This window comes from Trachurus japonicus, chromosome 14 (genome assembly GCF_045865225.1).
Source record: "Trachurus japonicus isolate A0001 chromosome 14, Traja_1.0".
Taxonomy (NCBI): domain Eukaryota; kingdom Metazoa; phylum Chordata; class Actinopteri; order Carangiformes; family Carangidae; genus Trachurus; species Trachurus japonicus.
The window spans coordinates 26969219-26988105 of record NC_140920.1 but is presented as its reverse complement, the minus strand read 5'-3'; the positions used below and the strand labels follow the sequence as shown (position 1 = coordinate 26988105).

Here is an 18887-nt window from a genome sequence, read left to right as displayed (position 1 = left end):
CTGATGAAATTTCATACAGTTCAGCCTTCAGTCCTCAATGACCAAAAAAATACATCTTAAATTATGCTAACAAAGGCTATCCTGCAGGTACTTTGCGTCTGTGCTATTATCTCAATCCCCCGCAGGTAAATCAAGAATCATTCTTACTTTATCACACTGAGATGCTGCAGATGTGGAATTAAAATGGATTTTTCATTTTGCAGTGCAGTGTGATTCTGTCTCTAACAAGCTGCCTATACCTACTGTACAATACGCCCATTTAATCAATCTTAGAATGAGCATTCATGAAAAGTTACATGTTGCAGATTAATATGTGTCATATAAAAAGATGATATGAGGCCTTGTCAGTGTAGAGTAACAGAAAAGTTCATCTCAAGATTTTAAAACTTATCCGTTTTAAGTCCCCCTGCAGTCAAAAATGTTTTTCTCAGTAAGTTAACTTTGATGTTCAGAGGTGGTGGGCGGAGGGTGAGAGGATGTGTCTGTTATTCTCATGTTAAATTTAGAGTTCAACACTTTTGTGTTCAAGCAGGATTTTTGGAGTGTAACAACTCATTTGGAAGCCAATCTGATATGCAACACCTGCTGATGCTGTAAGTTCACAGTGAGGTCACTTTGAAGAGAAAACTTCACAACTTGTGTTATTTTACATTTTTTAATTTCCTTTTTTTCCTGCTGTGTGCACAGGGGTAGAAAAAAGTAGAGTCTGATGCACTCAGCTGATGACATGAGGTCACACAGACCTGTGGTATGTTCAGAGGTTCACGGTAGGACAGAATAATGACTGGGATGTAATACCTGTAGCTAACAGCTGCTAATGGATAATCATGGTTTGGGTGGGGCGGAGTAGCATGTACTGTAGGCAGTTGTAGCTGCATGATTGTGCTCTGAGTTTGTTTTATACTTGTTTTTTTCCATCTTCCAGTTATTATTTGGTTTGGTTGTTGTTTCCTCACACCAGGAGCAGTAATGAGCAGGTTATACATGTGGTTCCACCCTAAAATGATTATTATTGCTCTTGGTCAGGGCCCAATTTAACAGAAAATAGCCACTGGTTTTATATTTTAACTGCACTCCCACTTGCTTTTGTACTTCCTGTAGAGAAGTGACTAGGGAGCCTTTCTTAAGCAGTGTTTGTTGAGTGAAGCTTTTTTTTTTTTAAACTGAAACTACACTGGGCTTTCAGCAACAACACACTGGCAGAGTGATTTTTTACATGTTTTTTGGTCTAAATGAAAAGTGTGTTATAAGAAGAATAAGAAAAAGAGCTTAGTAGAAATCACAACAATGGGATTTTGATTAATGAGAAACATTCATTTTTGTATTGACCATTTAAAAGACTATTAAGATTGCCACTCAAGCGTTGAGCATTAATTATAAAAGCAGGCCTACATAAGCTTCCATGAAATTTAATGAGCATTGTAAAGTCTAAAGTAATGAAAGGAGCTTTGTAGAGAGTCAGGTGGTAAATAAAGTCCTGAAGCGCCAGCCATATCCCATGCCAAGTTTATTTTCAGTGCACATACTGATGATACCTCCTTCTATTTTCTCTGAGAAATTATTGTTATTCATACACACTCACTGCTCACAATTATTACAAACTGCTGAGGAAATAATGACTAATTCTCACTGAATATAAGTAATAATAGAGTATCGCTTCTTTTTAACAATTAGATCTTCTGCAGCGCATTTGTGGTTGGCAGTGTGTGGCATTATTTTTTTTTTTTTAAAAACACCTACCTCACACTGATGTGAAACCCAGACAAAAATAGATTCCTCATATTTTCTTGTACAACCATGTCAACGCAATTAGGCAAATGATATTAGAGCAGTTGCAGCACAGCCGGGTACATTAGACCTGCTGTTGGTCATCAGCGATGTTTTACCACCAGGAAGCACAAACAGACTAAGAGCTGCGCACTCGCTGAGCACCACACGTTCACTCTCATCAGCCTTTTAAATGCCATTAGAGTTCATCTTAGACAGATGCTGCTGATGTGATTGCAATTAAAGCGCTACTTTAGTGCAGGTGGAGGACCACAACACAACACAACACAACACGACACGCCGGCCCAGATGCCGACAAGTTCTCGGATAGTTGCGCGCATGAGCTGGTGTTGTCGCTCTCCATCGGGTCTCCGTGGCAGATTTGTAAATATTCCCAACACACAGGATGAGCCTGTGAATGCCACGTGTTTTGTTTCCTCAGACAATTCTCTCACAAAGACCGTCATAACATCCATTATGTGAAAGATCCTGGTTAAAGTATTCATGAGTTTACACTTCCCGACATCAACAACGAATGTATGAACAAGCAGCAGAGATACAGAGCTGGTGAAGGCTCATAACTCCTCACTGCTGTCTCTCTTATCAGACCTTTCTGACACAGCCAGAGCCCATGGGTCCCTTCCGGAGCTATATCAGCTATATTGATCTATTAACTTTGCATTCATCAATCGCAAGGTTAAGGCAGTGATTTAGATAACATCAGCATACTCTGTCCTCTACCCCCGAGGGATCTGGCATTATGTCACCTTTGTTTGTAGGAGTTACACATCATCTCAGCCGACACAGAAACAAAAGGGAGCTTTCGTAAGAACTGGTCAAACAGTTTAATATTTCAACGACAAGGTCTCCAAGGAGGAGTAAAAAAAAAAAAAAAAAATCTGACTGCATCTTTGATGAAGATTTCCTTCTCTCAGGAGGCTCACCTGTTTCCTATTAACACTCCTCCACATTCTACCACAAAGGGCTTTTGCCAAGGGGCTTCCAGCCCAATCAATGATAGCACTAATTGAAATATTATCTCTTGTGCTTCACACAAATGCCCAGTCAAGCCCCCAATAATTGCACACAGATTATTCCACAGACCACGTGCTTGCTAACCGCTAACTCGAACATCTGCTACCGAAATTGCAGCCATGCCGCCGCGCTAGTTTAACACCCTGTACACAACTACTCAACTCCCAACTGTGAGACATATACACCCTGCTGTTAATGCATGAGGATAGGCCTTATCACAGTGTGTTGAAGTGAAGGATCTGGGCAGGTGAAGGTATGTGATGGATGTGGGTATCTATCTACCGGCTGCTCACCTAAATTATATATCTGTTTGCCTCTCTTGAGATTTCAAATCAGATAAAAAAAAGAACATATGGAAGATTTGGGAAAGTATCTCAGCCTGTAAATGCTCCTGAAAGGCTGGAAAGTCTCCACAATCAAGTGGATAAAGAACGGCAGAAGGAAACAGGTTGATTGTATCGGCACTGAAGGAGGAAGGAGAGGGATATTCTGTGTACTCGGGAGAAAGCCATTACACATTCTAGACACTGAACTACAGGTAAGCTGATTATGATGCAGACAATGGAATTTCCCATATCATGTCAAGCCCACTCTGATCAGGTTGGATAGCAGGACGGGAGGATCTTTTCTTCATCTCAGGGTTCAAGTTGAGGATAGCGTCCATTATTTATACTGGACCGCATTGGCTTCTCGCTCAATAAACTGTTGTTCCAATTTATTTCATTATCCTCTGGCTACTCAGTCAGGCTGGTTTGGGTCCCTCTGTTAGTTACAAGAATAGTCCTCCAAAAAAAATGAAAATACCATTTTCCATTAAAGTTTTTCATGTGTGGTTCCAAAGCTCTCCCGCGGCCGGGGCACGGGAATCAAAAAATTGTTCCAAATGGTCCAAACCATCATAATTGTACATCCCGGGGCTAATCAATTCCTATTATCGAAGCCTGCACTTTTTCTTTTTCTTCAGTGCTGAAGTGGCTCACAGGGTTTGATGGGAGACTTTGATGGGAGGATGAAGCCAAGCAAACACCATCAGAGTGAATTGCAGGAACAACACTCGTTCTGAACTTGTTCTGTCCAAGTTAAATGTCAGCAGGTTACAGTGGGCTAACAGTAAGTGCATCTCTCTGAGCATTGTGTCTTTCTCTGCATGCTGCTTTTTCAACCACTTCCAGAGTCGTTCTCTGTCTGTTTCCGAGAGTCAAAGTACTATTTATTATGTTTGATAAATGCCAACGGGCGACTGTGTCTTTAAACTGCAGCTCGTAAAAGATAATTGCGCCTATTGAAATGTGTGTTTTCCTGTAGCTTCTGTAGGGACCACAGGCAATATGGTGCACATCATTAGAAGACAAGACAATCACCTCCTGTCTCTCAGTCAGGGAGTATTTGCAGTTTTGGTCAAATGCAAGATGACATTGACACTGACATTGACAACTGATTAAATATTGAATGTAAAATATTAATTAGCTGAGCAAACTGGCAAATCTGCACACCTCTCAGTAAATAATAACATCATTTCTTGAGCCAAGCCTTATGATTAGGGATGTAAGTGATCGACTATCAATATTGAGTCGACAACAATTTACTTGATTAAATTAAATAAATTATCAGTTATCGATCCTTTTCCATGGGAGTTTTTTTTCTGTGAAATGTAAACAAGCAAAGCCGACATAATGTAGCGTGATCTCTGTTTAAAACGGACTTGTGTACTGGCCTCAGGCGTGTACGATCGCTAAAACGCTGACGAAAGCCGCCGACACCGATCACTGTCTGAAGAGTTTGAAGTATAACTTCATATGAACGCAGCTCAAACCGACCCGGCGCCTCAGCACGGTGACCAAGCTCTGATAAATACACTAGATCCGCGCCGGTACAGCGTGTCCTCCCGTATCTTAGAGTTAATATCATCATTATCATCATCATAACAGTGTAGTGGCAGAAAGACCAGGCTATGTATCAAATATTGTGTTGGTCATAATATAACAACTTACCTAGAACAAGTTACTGCTTGTTCGTTGATTTTGAAAAGTTGAATATTTCCATATATGACCCATTCAACAAAAATGGGTCACATTGGAGCCTGAACATTATTTAAGGGTTAAATAACATGCTACGTAAACATTATTTATTGTGCTCCAAAAGTAAAGTAACAAATGTTAGTGTAGAGCCTATTAGCAATGTTCAGCTTTTTATGTTATAGACTAAAACCAAGGGAAATGTAGGTTCTCAGGAAAATCGCCGCTTATCAATTAATCGTTAATTGATCAACAATGTTAACCAACTAATGATTAATGAATTAAACGATAATTTGCATCCCTACTTATGATATTTTATATTTTTTTCAAGTACATTTTGTTTGACTGTGTGGCACTTGACTTGGCTGCCTGCTTTTTTCCTAACAGACAATTAATAATGAAGTGTTGAGTTAATCAATAAAGAACTGGTTCAATTATGGCAATTTTCATCTTCAATCAAAAACACAACTACAGTGGCTCCAGTGTTTAGTGGCCACCACTACAACACTGTGTCCAGAGCCTGATCAGTGAGTTTTGACAGTCGTCAAACCGGCACTGCTCCATCCTCTATGAAAAAACATGAAGTAAACAGACCTCTCTGTACAAGCTGTTCAAGGTGCCAAGTTAAGTCCATCTCACTGTTCTGTGTGACAGATATGAACACACACGTGAACACACATTTCTCACAGAGACACACACTGTGCTGAGTGCAAGCTGTGAGTTTCTCAAGGAGGTAGCATTCCTCAGACACGACAACCTGGTGAATGGACATAGTCTGAAGTCACTATCCCCGTTGCTTATTAATCAGCCCTCCCTGGCAAAGAGCTGTGGCCACGAGTCACATGATCACCTCACTGAAACTTAGGAAACTATGTGAGCCGTCTCAATAAGCTCTGCCTTCACTTTTGTGCAACGGTAGGTACTGTCGTCGCGTGATGACACTGCATTATTTGTTATCCAGGAAGTTCAGCCAAAGCCATGTGCAAACTAAAGACTTTATTCAGCACATTCCCATCAGCTGCAGTATGAAAAATAAACAAAAATCAGATTCGGAGAGCGTTTTCCGACCACGACACGTTTACGCCGCAACATTTATCTACTTTTCAAATATCAGCATTTTAGAACTTCCTTCCACAATAAAGTTTGTCTGTCTGTCCATCCGTCTGTCTGTCTGTCTGAGCATGACAGGAGGGAAAGGTAGGATTCACACAGTAATTTAACAATATGTAAGTGCAGTGTTTATCTCAGCATCTCCTAAGATTTTCTGTCCCTTCTCTCTCCCTAGGTGTAGCTCTAAAAGCCATCTGTGACCACAAATTGATTATAGACACGATCAAATAATGAGCTACTTGCTCAGGCCCACATCGAACAATTACAACTAACTTTCTACAAGCCAGAAACGATTTATTTGTGGAACTAGGAAAATACCAAACACAGGGAGAGGAAAAAAACAAAACAAAAGTAATACTTACAGAAATAGAAAGCAACACGGAAATTGCTTCCCACGACAGGAATGAAAAAGACAACTGGATAACAATTACCTCCAATTTGCAATTTGCCTTTTCAGAAAACAAATAATGCCTCTTGCTGTTTCCATGAAACAGGCAAAGTAGCAATTTCACATCTGTGGAGTAACAATTCTCAATTACAGACACTCATCATCTCATAATATCTGTAATTTCCTTAATATTACATTGTGATGGTAAGCACCATGAACTTTAATTGAAAAAAAATATGAAGGAAAAAAAAATTAATATCCACGACAACCTTGTGGAACAACAATAACACAAAGATTGCTGTTGGTGATCAATCTTTCATCCTTTTGCTTCGTCCCGTATTTTTTCTTATTTCATGGATGTCAAGTCCAGATATTTCCAACTTATGCAGAAGAAGTAGAAATACCAATTTTACCTGCAATATCACACTCAACAGACCAGAATGCAATGCAGCCATGAGACAGTCTGTATCTTCAGTGCAGCGTGCGTCACCAAAACTCTCTTGCTCATTTCCACCCTGTTTCTATTGTTCTGCCTTCTGATACTTGTTTTTTTTTAACATCCATCCATTTGCAGCATGTGAGAAAACTTAAATATGGGGTTTGTAATTATCTATCTGAATTCAGTTCATACAATGAGAGAAACAGCCCACAGCTTATTCTGTAGCTTTGTTCCTACTTTGTAACATACAATGGGGGTTGATAGGTTGACACACACACACACACACACACACACACACACACACACACACACACACACACACACACACACACAGAGACACACACCCTAAATGACAGAGACTGACAGACAGGGCTGGTGAGAAGAATTATGTGGATGTTTTTCATGGTCTACCAGCCCACCAATGCAACAGGATTGCTGGTGGTGCTCCCCATGGTCAGTCCGACTATGACAGACAAGTGAGTGAGAGAGAGAGAGAGAGAGAGAGAGAGAGAGAGAGAGAGAGAGAGAGAGAGGGAGAGAGAGAGAGAGGGAGGGACAGAGCGAGGGAGGGACAGAGCGAGGGAGGGACAGAGCGAGCGCAGGGCAAGAGATACACTGATGGCATTTTTCTAGAGCCCAATTCTATAATTAAAAGCTACAAAAACATTGGATGATTGTATTGCATGTTCATAATAAAACATTAACTATTAAAGGGATACTTCACCCAAAATCAATAATTCACCAATTTTCTATTCACTGTCATGCCAAGAAAGGGTTTGGAGAACTTTCTGAGTCATCAAAACGCTTTTGGAGTTCCAGGGTGGGTCCGGCTGGCAACGGGTTTTCATATAAAGGCGGCGGATAGAGCTCACTTGTAAAGTTTTTGATGTTGATGTTTGTGCATAATGCACAGGATTTGCTGTGAGATGTTCTTCCGTGTTTACATCATACATCCAATGGTTTACAACGATGAACGAACATCTCGCAGCAAATCTCGCACATGCGCACAAACATCAACAGAGCCACTGGGAGCTACTGCTACAGTACAAGGATAAAAACAGAGATCAAATTAATTTTTTAAAAACAACTTTTTCATGTGGTGGCTTCAGGACACTTGGGTCAGTAGGACGAACAGTATGTATCTGGATTTTTCATAATGTGTGTTTGGGAGGATTCAAAAGTGAACTCTATCCGCCGCCATTATATGAAAATCCATTGCCAGCCGGACCCCCCCTGGAACTCCAAAAGTGTTTTGATGACGACGAAAGTTCTCCAAACCCTTCCTTGGCATGACGATGAGTAGATGATTGGTGAATTATCGATTTTGGGTGAAGTATTCCTTTAACTGTAAACTGACCGGACTCTGTTTTCTAGTTACAACTCATTTCATTTCAAGGTTGCTGACTTTTGTCCACAGCTTACCTCGGCCACACAGTAAGTATCACGACATGAACCACATCTGACCAATTGTGCTTTTCTTATGGCCAGCACATCAATCACTGAATGGGAAAACGCTGCAGCCACTGCTTCATAATCGATGTTAGAAAAAGCATCAAAACTGTTGCTTTATCCACTGAACAGAAAATGATTTGATTAGTTTTTATTGAATGATTTCACCCACCAAAGCTTCAGAGCATGGGCACAATGGAGCAGAAGGTGAGGACACCGATTGGTCATTATAGCTGTAAATGAGTTTAAAGAAATATGAACAGATAGAGAGATGACGAGAGGAAAACTGACCGCCACCAATGACATTCCAAAAACTCTTCAAAAAACCACTCTGTGCCCTTTACAGTAACATTGCCATGACGACAAATCTGAGGAGTCACCTGTTAGTCAAAGTGAAGATCGTACAAAGAATGCAGCCTGCATTGCATTTAAATTATTTTGAAAGCATTAGGTGTTTGTGCACAATATCCATTCTAACTTTATATGTATAGCGCAGGATCATGGCTCCATTTGGAGAGGGGCGGGGTAAATCCCTATCTGTGGTAAAAGTAGATAAAGAAAGTTCAGGGAAAGTGCATCAGAAAAATAGATCCCACCGCTTCATATTGAAATGCAGTCTCCCAACAAATCTTATTGTGTTTGTGAGCTTGAACTCTGACTCTCCAGCGCGGAGGCTTCTAAAGCACCTCACGGCCAATTTACATGATATTCATTTAGAACATTTTTGATGTGAGGCCGCTGTACACAGATGGGGGATATCTACCTGCCATTGTCTGCCATCTGCCTGCTCTGCCCCGACATCCTGCAGCATGACTTCATGTGGGCCGAGCACCCGAGGGGGAATGGACACAAACTGACTTTTTTTTTTTTACAGCAACAGCTCTGCCTCTTATTCCTTGAGATCCCTACAGAATAGCTGTAGCCCTGTGATAAGAAAAGAACACACTCTACCCATCAACAATGATCCCAATGTCTTTAACAAAAGGCTGCATACAACGAGCACACCACCACGGCTCCCTTACCACCAGCCCTATCCATCTCTGCTCTCTCAGCTGGTCATCCAAGAACAGCTGTTGCTCCAAATTTCGATCTAAACCGGCTATAATTCTCGTCTTTGGCTGTCATGGGCCGACGGAGGAAGGACAAGGGCACAATGCACAGGGCACTGCGAGGGCCTCGGCCAAAAAAAAAAAAAAAAACCTCAAGAGTTTGAGCTGCACCCTAGCAACACAGCCAGCACTGTCTTCTCCCAGCCACATACAGAGTGAGAGGGAGGGAAGCAGCCCGCTTAGACAATGAGGCTGCCTCATTACCAGTGTTTATCTTAAGCTGGATTAATACTCCAGTAAGAAATGCCCTTCTTTTCTTTGCAAAGAAAAGAACATGTTCTGCTTCTTTCGGGGCAGTTTCATATTGGAGTGTTTTGCTGTATTTAAAATTTCTTTTGTTCTTTTTTCTTTTTCTTCACAATTTAGTTTCCTTTTTTCGCAGAAACACACAGAAAAACACCCACTGATGTCATGCGTTTGATTGCCTACCACCTACCCCCTTCACATGTTGGAGTCTGTTCACTCTGTTTCTGGTGGAAGATGATCAGCTGTCTGGGTTCAGATCCCACCTGCTTTCAGGAAACGTTCTGTAGCTACTTCCACATTCAGTCCGCTGACAGAAACAGTACGACCAGCTGCATAAAAGCAGGATCCACTCTTTGTCTGAGCTGCATTTACTCCACAGCTTCACCTCGCAGGAAACACAAAAGGATGTGTGCTGCAAACTCATTTCAGGCACAAATTCCTTGTACAACTCTTTTTTTTTCTTTTCTTCATGTGTGACTCTGGTGTCAAGTGTGAATCAATTCTGTCATGGCGGATGCGTACGGCGGTCTGTGCCAAGCATATTAGATGGGAGAAAATAAAGCGGGGGACTGAATCCATCGCGGTGCACTGTAAAGCTGACCTTGACACATCCACAAATGTTTTTTTCCCCGTGAGAAAGCCAGAGGACAGTGAGTGTTGCGCTCTGATGTGCTGTACACCGCGCAATGTCGATTGCGTCGTTGGAAAGTTGTTAGTGTATAGAAAGTGAAAGAAAAGAAAAAGAAGTAAGGAGGAAAGTACATTAGCAGGAAACTGAAGCCATCTCCACTTTGAGACCCAGCCTCCCACCTTCTGTTCAGTGAGCTGACGCAGCCCCGCAGCAAATTTAGCCTGCGGCTCATCCCCCCTTGAGGAGCGCCGAGGAGCGCTTCAAGCACTTGCTGGTGTCGCCTGCCATCCAGATGTACAGCGCTGGCTGCCACAGCGGCTCCGGCCTCAGCCAGCCAGCTAACAGAGCTTACTGTCTCTATCAATCGCTCCGCATTGTTTCTTGCATACACGCTCCCTATGATCTGCCCCTGCTCCTGCTCCCTGCTCCCTGCACCGACCCAGCTGCCTCCCTCGCTGACCCCTCTGCATATCTCTCCACGCGTCTGTGCACGAGCCAAAACATCATTATTTCTCTCGTAGCGGTCGCAGTGTTTACACGCTGCGTTCAATTCTGATTATGATCAGGTTCAGATCACGAGAGCAGCTACTTGCTATTTTAAAAACATACCCACAGTCTTGCATGTTTCAACAGTCGTGACAGCATACTTGGCAGCTAAACCTCTCCCGCTATGAAGGGGAAAGGGGGAAGGTGTCGAAGAGGAAATATTAACTTTTTACATGAGTAGTGCTGGCTTCTGGCAGCAGACGCTGTTCCCACTTTGCATCAAAATCCTGGTTTAAAAAAAAATGACCTGGATTCAGATTTCCAACACTAAAGAAACTAAGAGTCCATCACCCCACTCATACTGTATTAGCAAAGTGCAACACACATCTCATTCAGGCAATATTGTATAACAGGGGTGTCAGAAAATATCAATACAAGTTTGTGCCCCCCAACGAATGGTAATGTCTTTTCTTCGATTCTATGTAGATGGTTGGAAGAACTGTAAAATACAAATGCAAGTGCAGCTCTTCTGAGTGGGAAGTCATAAAAAATAAACTGTAAGATGCATACAACATTGTGTGTTCTTCATATTACTGTATGAGATTAAAAAGAAACACAATAAACTGCCTTGCGTACACTGTCCCAATATATGCCAATATCACCACCCTGCAGGGTATGGATCATATCACCTGATTCTTCATTATACACAGCCATGTTGTATAATATAACACTATATTTGGCTTCTCAATGTCATGTTTCAAATAAAAAATGTTGCACAGTGGTGGAAAAGTAACCAAGAACATTTGCACAAGTACTTTTTCAAGTTTTCAAGTACTTGCTCTTTGCTAGTCTGCTAGTATTGTAGTTATAAGTGTAGTTTACGACTCCACTCCATAGAGGCTCACATGCTTTGGTATTCTGAAAATATCTGCCAAGATCTATGATGATTGGACAAAGCGTCAGTGAGTTCATGAACTTTATTTGTCAAAAAATTTAACAGGATCTCTATAAACTTTATTCAACTCTCCTGTCGAATCTTTCTAGCTGACTGGAAATTGAGCCGATGCTGTGTAATAATAACAACAACAAAAATGATGGTGATAAAGAAGCAAAACTAAACGCTTTCAATAGGCTTTTTGATCTATGAGAACTGCCTCCCTCTGCTCACCTGTAAATCAGGCTATTTCAATTCATTTCTGATTTATTATCCTCTATATGTTGTTTTGGAGGTTCTGTTTATTTGTAATCTTATCAAAAATTTGCCTCGTTCCTTATCTGTGCCCAATTCTCTTCCTGCAATGACCCATTTTCCCCATGGGCAGCATTTAAGTTTCATCTAATCGAATCTAACACATCTCTGATTCTGCATGAGATGGGCTGATATGCAAATGACTTCAGCGCAATTTTGTTGCTGTCTGAAGAATGGATTGGACTCAAAATGGGGAGAAAAGGGACAATTTCTCCAGGTGTATTAAAGGCAGACATTTTTAATGGTGCAGCGGTGACACGGCACATCGTCTCCCTGGCTGCTTGTTTCCGCGGTAATTTGTGTATTTTTCTAAATATTGTCAGGTAAGCAAAGGTCTTCTTTCATTTGGCGCTGCTTCTTGCCTGCAAAATAATGACTACACTACTTTGCAACATAAGTAATAATATATGGTATTGACAGTGACAGTATGCACTGAATTCTATTAAGTGGGGTTAAAGCAAGCGCTCTCTGGCCTACCAAACCACACAGAATGAGTCATTTGATTAATTCTATCTTTCTCTTACCACTGACACATCTCAAATACATAATTAGGTTGAAAAGTGCAAAGACTCAGCGCCCCAGTTTTTTTCTGATTTTCATCTGCTAAAATAGTGTGTCACGTAACATCACACTTTAAGTTTACCAGTGTCGTTCATGGTGTTCTCATTTAGTAGAGCTGAGGATGGAATAAAATATGGTAATAGAGAGATACCTTTACAATGTGTGAGCATTGGTAGAAAGGAAGAGATGCTAAGTCTGAAAATATAATGATCAACGAGGTAAAACCTGTGTAACCTCATCTGTTTGTGTTAATCAATCATGGTCTTTGATTTCTTCAGCGTCTTTAACACCGTTCACCCTTCCATGGCGAGGCAATGACTGCCACACAGGCTGATGTTCCTCTGGAGTCCTGGACCATGGACTACGATACCAGATCACCTCAGAGCTGCACAGTGATGAGCAGTACTGGACCCACACAGACCACTTTCCCGTCCCCTTGTTACCCCTGTACACACCAGACCTCAGGTCAGACACAGGAACCTGCCACCATCAGGGGGAGGACGTGTCAGAGGGTCAAAAATAGATGGAGGAGGTGGCACGGGATGAAAAATATTTCAGGTGTCCACTTTGAAAGCAGAGCAGAAAGGGTCAGAGCAGGAACCCTTAAAGGGATAGCTCAACATTTTGGCAAATTGGCCCATTACCATACAGTAATCCCCATAGTCTTAGGAGTAGGTTTGTTACCTTTAATTGTCAGTGCAAGCTAATTTTAGATCAGCCGCGAGCCGCAAGCTGCTCAGAGCTACACTACGGAGGCTAATGGGATTTCTTGGTTTCCCTCATCAAATACACAATCCAACACAACAAGTTGGACAAGTTGTGACCTGCACAATCACCACGCTATGAGATAATAACGGAACGTTATGAGACAGAGTTGTTTTCGAGGCAAATGCAGAGGCTGCTTGCTGAAAAACTGCCCCCAACAGGAACGCGCATCAGCTGTTTTGCATGAATTTGCCTCGAAAACAACTCTGTCTCGTAAACGTTCTGTTATTATCTCATAGCGTGGTGAATTTGCAGGTCACAACTTGTTGGATTGTGTATTTGATGAGTTTGATGAGGGAAACCAAGAAATTCCATTAGCCTCCATAGTGTAGCTCTGAGCAGCTCGCAGCTCTGCTCTGCCATTCTAAAAATAGCTTGCACTGACAATTAAAGGGAACGAACCTATAAGCTTATTAGGGATAATGGCATTGGGCCAATTTGCCAAAAATATTGAACTATCCCTTTAACATGTTCCTCACCATGCTGCAGATGTTTCTACAGCCTTCTCCATCTTCTACCCCCTGGTTTGCCGGGGCAGAAATCCGAGGACGACAGACTACCAACAGACGCGACAAAGTGATTTAGTCCTGGGACTGCATGTAGTCTCAGAGAGGAGGATGTTGTCAAATCTACTCTCCATCATACACAACATCTCCCACCCTCTACCCAGCACTCTGGTTGACCAGAGGAGTGTGTTCACACACAGACACAGAAAGGCAAACAGCTCCACTGACTGCTACAGCAGCTGCTTCCTCCCACAGACAACTTCCACAATCTACTGCTAATTTGTGCTCAAATTAATGCAAATTACTTAATTCTTCATCTTCATCAGAGCTCTGCTTTTAACTACTGTTAACATTCCACTGCTCATCCTGGTAACTTAGCACATTACTGTCAATTTACGATTTGTATGTTTCCATTTTTGCTGTGAATTTTGGGTGCTCTTGTCTTTTTGTTTAGGTATATAGCTATGTATCTTTACATTTCAATTCCACCTTTTCCATGCATTTATAAATGTTACTGTTTTACTCTTACTAATTTACCTCTTGTTTCAAATTGTGACATTGGAACAAAGCAATTTTCTTGTGCAGCTCAATAAAGCTTTCTTCTGTTTATCTCTGCCTTCAACGTGCATTTATGTAAGTCTGTATCATAGGGGCTGCTGGCCAAATGAAATATAGTGAGGTGATAAAGAAAACCAACCCCCCACTGGTCCCTGCTTCATTGATTCATCCACTTCATTCGTCTGTTCACACTCCTATTTAACTGTTTACTTTAGACGTCAGGGGACATTATCATGGGAGCATTTCACAGCATTAGCCTTCTCTCCAGTGTCCATTTTCTCATCAAGGAGCTGGAATAAAGGCAAAGGTAACTATACAATGAATTCCTGGGCTGATAAAGACGCCCTTTTTCATCCCCCTTAGTTGGCCTTTATTTGCATGTTTTAAGCGCGACTCTATCCAGACACAATCTACTTATTGGATTGAATTTTTAATGTCAGGTGTAAACAAGGTCAGGAAGACTGAGCTGCTTCGCTGCTCCCCGCTCCCAACAGCAAGCAACTCTTGCCTGCTCGGAGAATACACGGCTTAACTTGGATGACCTGACCACGCAGTCAATATGGATTAAGAACTAATGCTTAATCAACTTTGCAGCAAAGACCTCCCGTCCGGCAGATTTACCATGCGCCTCTGTGATCCGCGGGAAGCAGGAGCCAAGAGCCAAGGAGCGCAAAAAAAAAAAGGACAAACTGCACAGTGCAGGTGCGTTTAAGTACAGAGAGCTGTGTGACTGGAGGCTGGAGAGGCACAGTGATCAATGACATTAGTTCTGTTCCTTTTCCCCACATGCAAAATTACACAACAGAAGCAACGCTGATGCTGCTGGGAATTACCTAGGCAGGATTAAACTTTGACAGAAGAAAAGAGGCTGCAGCCGAATATAACCCGTGTAAAAATACATTCAAAGAGGCTACTTTGAGTCATGCCACTGGCACCAAGACAGCTCAACTGCACTTCACTAATCGCTTCATTTAAGCTGCGGTTTAGACGGCCAAGCGTCGGGCCAGAGACCGTCCGCGGCATGCAGAAGCCACTTAGTGAACTGACAACTGACAAACAGGCGCATCCGAACACAAGCCGAAGGCAGCGATAACAAGTGCTCCATGGAGAACCAAAAAAAAAAAAAAAATCCCAGCACTTACCTTGCTCCATCAGCAGGATGGTCATCCCGACCAGCAAAGCCCAGTACAGAGGATTCTTCATGTCTGCCGATGCGCTTGTCTGCCGTGCGGTGTCGTCAAGGAAAAAATAGCCTGCGAGTCTGTGAAAATCCCGAAAAGTGCTTTTTCTTCAAGTCCGCGGTCCTGCTGTCTGCCTGTAAAGCATCCACCAACGCTGCGCTCCACGAAGTCCCTCCTTCAACTGCGAGGTTATTGGCAGCGCTGCCGCGGACAAGCTGACGGCGATCGACGCGGCTGCTTCCGCTCCGCCTTCTGCCGGTGTAAGGAGCCTCCGGAGGGTCAGGCTGCTGCTGCGTTCAGCCAGCGGGAGCAGCGCTTTTATTTTGAAGGGAAATCTTCCAGACTTCCTGTCCGGACCCGGTTGTTTGTGTGGAGCTTAACGTGGTGATTAGCGGAGAGAGACTTCTTGAGGAGGCGCTGCCCTCCCGCAGTCCATCCACCTCATTTACTCACTCATCGCGGGTATTTATCTTCATTCAACATATTAACTGCGAGCAGAGCTGTGACGCAGAAGCCTCGCCTTGACTTAATCTCAGGAGTTTTATTTTATTTTTATTTTTTTTAATGTTTTCAGCGCCCTTTGGAAGTCAGTAAGTGGCCATTCATTAACATGGCTAATTTTAATGAGCAACAAGTCGAGGAGAGATTCTCAGCCCCAAAACACCACAAGTGACCAGAATCAAAACAGACTGAGTCACGGAATGAATCAGAGGCATCACAACATGAATAGCCTATGTAGGGATTTGTTTTCTTTTGTTTGTTTGTTTGTTTTTTGCTATTGTTGAATTTTGTAGGTGTTTCTGTCATATTCATTTTTTCAAAAGGCTCATTTTTGAACTGCTCAATAGGCTACATCTTGACAGACTGGATAGCATCTCATTTCAGCTGTGAAATGTGTGTGGTCCTCATTAACTCAACTTCCCTCATCTTCTATCATACGTGGGCTATTTGACATTTGTATTGAAAAGTTGTAGCAAATAAAATCCTCTGCACCAGCTGCCTGAATGAAATGTCTAGATGCTATGGTTCTCAAAGTGAGGTCAATTTAGGGGTCCTTGATGTAACCACTGAGAACCACTGGTCTAGATCAGATGCTCCAGCCTCAGACGCCCTGTCAATAACCTTTGGTGACCAGATCATAAGTAGAGGTGTGACTGCACCCAACAAGCTCTGAGGCTGCACACCACATTCAGACCTAGCTCTGCAGCATACGGCTGCATTTCTTTCAATGTGTCTCAGCTGCACTGAAACCTGCACTCAACTGGTGTCTGTTGTGTTTCCGATGTTCTCATCAGGGCCAGACTGAGACATATTTCTAATGAATACATTTTTTAAATAGATTCAAACTTAGCTGTGCCAAGATGGGAGAAAATGTCCAATATGACATATTACAAGGCCACATTGTGCATCAAACATATTGGCTGATTTGGTTGTCTAGGCTACTCCAAGAAATAATCTTAGTATTGCTCCCTCCTGTTGCTTAAAAAGCAACAATACATTAGGTCTCTGCAAATGGAAATAATCTATGCATTTATGTGCATATAGAGCAGAGAATGGAGATCTGATAATAAGTAGTGACTCAGGATACACACATCTAAGATCACCCAGGATGTCTTTTAATACCAGGTACGATCAGGGAATTGAATTTAAAATCAAACAACAGACGAGTGGTGCCCAAACCTGCACAAGAAATCCTGATATATTTGCCATTTAAGCCCATTTTTTCTGAATTCTGACAAGATGTTAATAAAAAGTAAAACTCTCTATGACAGACAGCAAAGAGAAATAAAAAGTAACAGCGGCTTGTTTGCCCGATGCCATCAGTGGTCATAAAATAAAAATTCTAAACTCATCCATGAATTCATGAATTCCTCCGTCAGAAGGTATTTCTGTCTCAAAAACAGGAGAAATAGTTCACAGACTGTTTGACAATTGCAATCCATCATTTAAACTACAGGCAAGTGTATTAAAGCAGCGGCTTGTTTTCCTATCAATACAGCGCAGACTCTATAATGGCAGTTTGTCAAAAGTTGTCCCATTCTGCCATAATAGAGTTTAGTCCAACATCAGAGATGACAGACTTCAATTCCTCACATGAACAATGCAATTTATGTGTCCCGTCCATCACATTACACTCATGCCATTTTTTAAACATGCACTGTTTTCCTGTCCTCACGTTCAGTCACCTTTAGTACAGTGTGTTATCACTTAAATAGAACAACACTTACTTTTCTTTTTACAAGGTTGGGTTGCTTGTGATCTGCATGTTAACAATATCTTGACAAAGCATTGATCAATTAGTAGCTGGGGATGTGAGAAAAGGCACATGTGGCTGTAGGGGCAAATATGGAGTGAAACTAAAATACATAAATACGGTATGATCAGTGTTGGGAAATAAACAAGCGGTTTGCTGTTATGGCTCTGACCTTTTTTTCCACTAAAATTCAACACAGATCTCTCTAATTTGCTGCTTCCCCCTATCATTGATAGTGATTGATATAAATTGTGGGGTGGGAGGAAGTGAACTGACATGCAAAAAAAAAAAAGAAAAAAAGTGAGAACCAGTGATCTAATTCAACTTGTCTGACAGCCATGTCCCTGGATGACACGGCATGTCACCACAGTGATGGTCTATTTAAATGAGTGCAAGCTCACAGTCACTCCTCTGCTGTTTCTGTCTGTTACCTCTGACTCTGCTCTGTCTGGACCGTGAAGCCTCTTTATCTCTGACTTAATTCCATTGGGGAGGTTATTTGCAATGCAATTCCCTCATGTTACTTATAATGTTGCACGGTGTGTTTTTGCTGTTATTCTGCAGTGCCACATAACCTCTATTCTCCAGTACTATAGGTGCCTGTTAATGCAACCTCCATTTTTTTTGCTTTAAGATGTGTTTTGGGTGCTCAAACCCAGTGCTGCATGAAAACTCTTCTGAGCACATTTCCACCCCATTGCCTCATGGGATATGTTATTTTCAATAAAGCCTTGGTAAAAGTGATTAGAGTCATTTATTCAGTTTAGCTCTGTCAGCGAATAATTGATTATTGCCATTAATAATAATCAAAAATCATTTAAAATATGTTTACCAAAATCATAGAAGATTAGGAACGTGCAGTGAAAACAATTTGGTTGGTGTGCATCCCTCCTCGTTCTCTGCTCTCCACAGACCAACAACACCGGGTGAAAGCAAAGCTGAGGACACAGTTGAAAAAGTTGTGGGCCGGCTGTAAACAACTGTCAGTGGAAAGTAGCTTAAGTAGCTAAATGTCACGAGATGACGGATACAATGATATTCACGTTGTCATTGCCTTATCAGAATCCAGCCCATGGTGTCAGCTGTTGCAGCTCTTTATCTGTTTGCTCCTCTACTCCACTCTCACATTCAAATGCAG

The 18887-nt window shown here is 42.0% G+C and overlaps 1 protein-coding gene across 1 annotated transcript in view; it reads right to left on the bottom strand.

The window, feature by feature from the left end:
- The window catches only part of ntm (neurotrimin), a 492089-nt gene extending 476392 nt beyond the window's left edge, over positions 1-15697 (bottom strand). The window contains exon 1 of the mRNA XM_085798695.1: positions 15457-15697. Within this exon, the coding sequence (XP_085654821.1) occupies positions 15457-15517 (61 nt within the window). The 5' untranslated portion in view covers positions 15518-15697. The remainder of the gene's footprint in view (positions 1-15456) is intronic.
- Positions 15698-18887: the final 3190 nt, after the last annotated feature.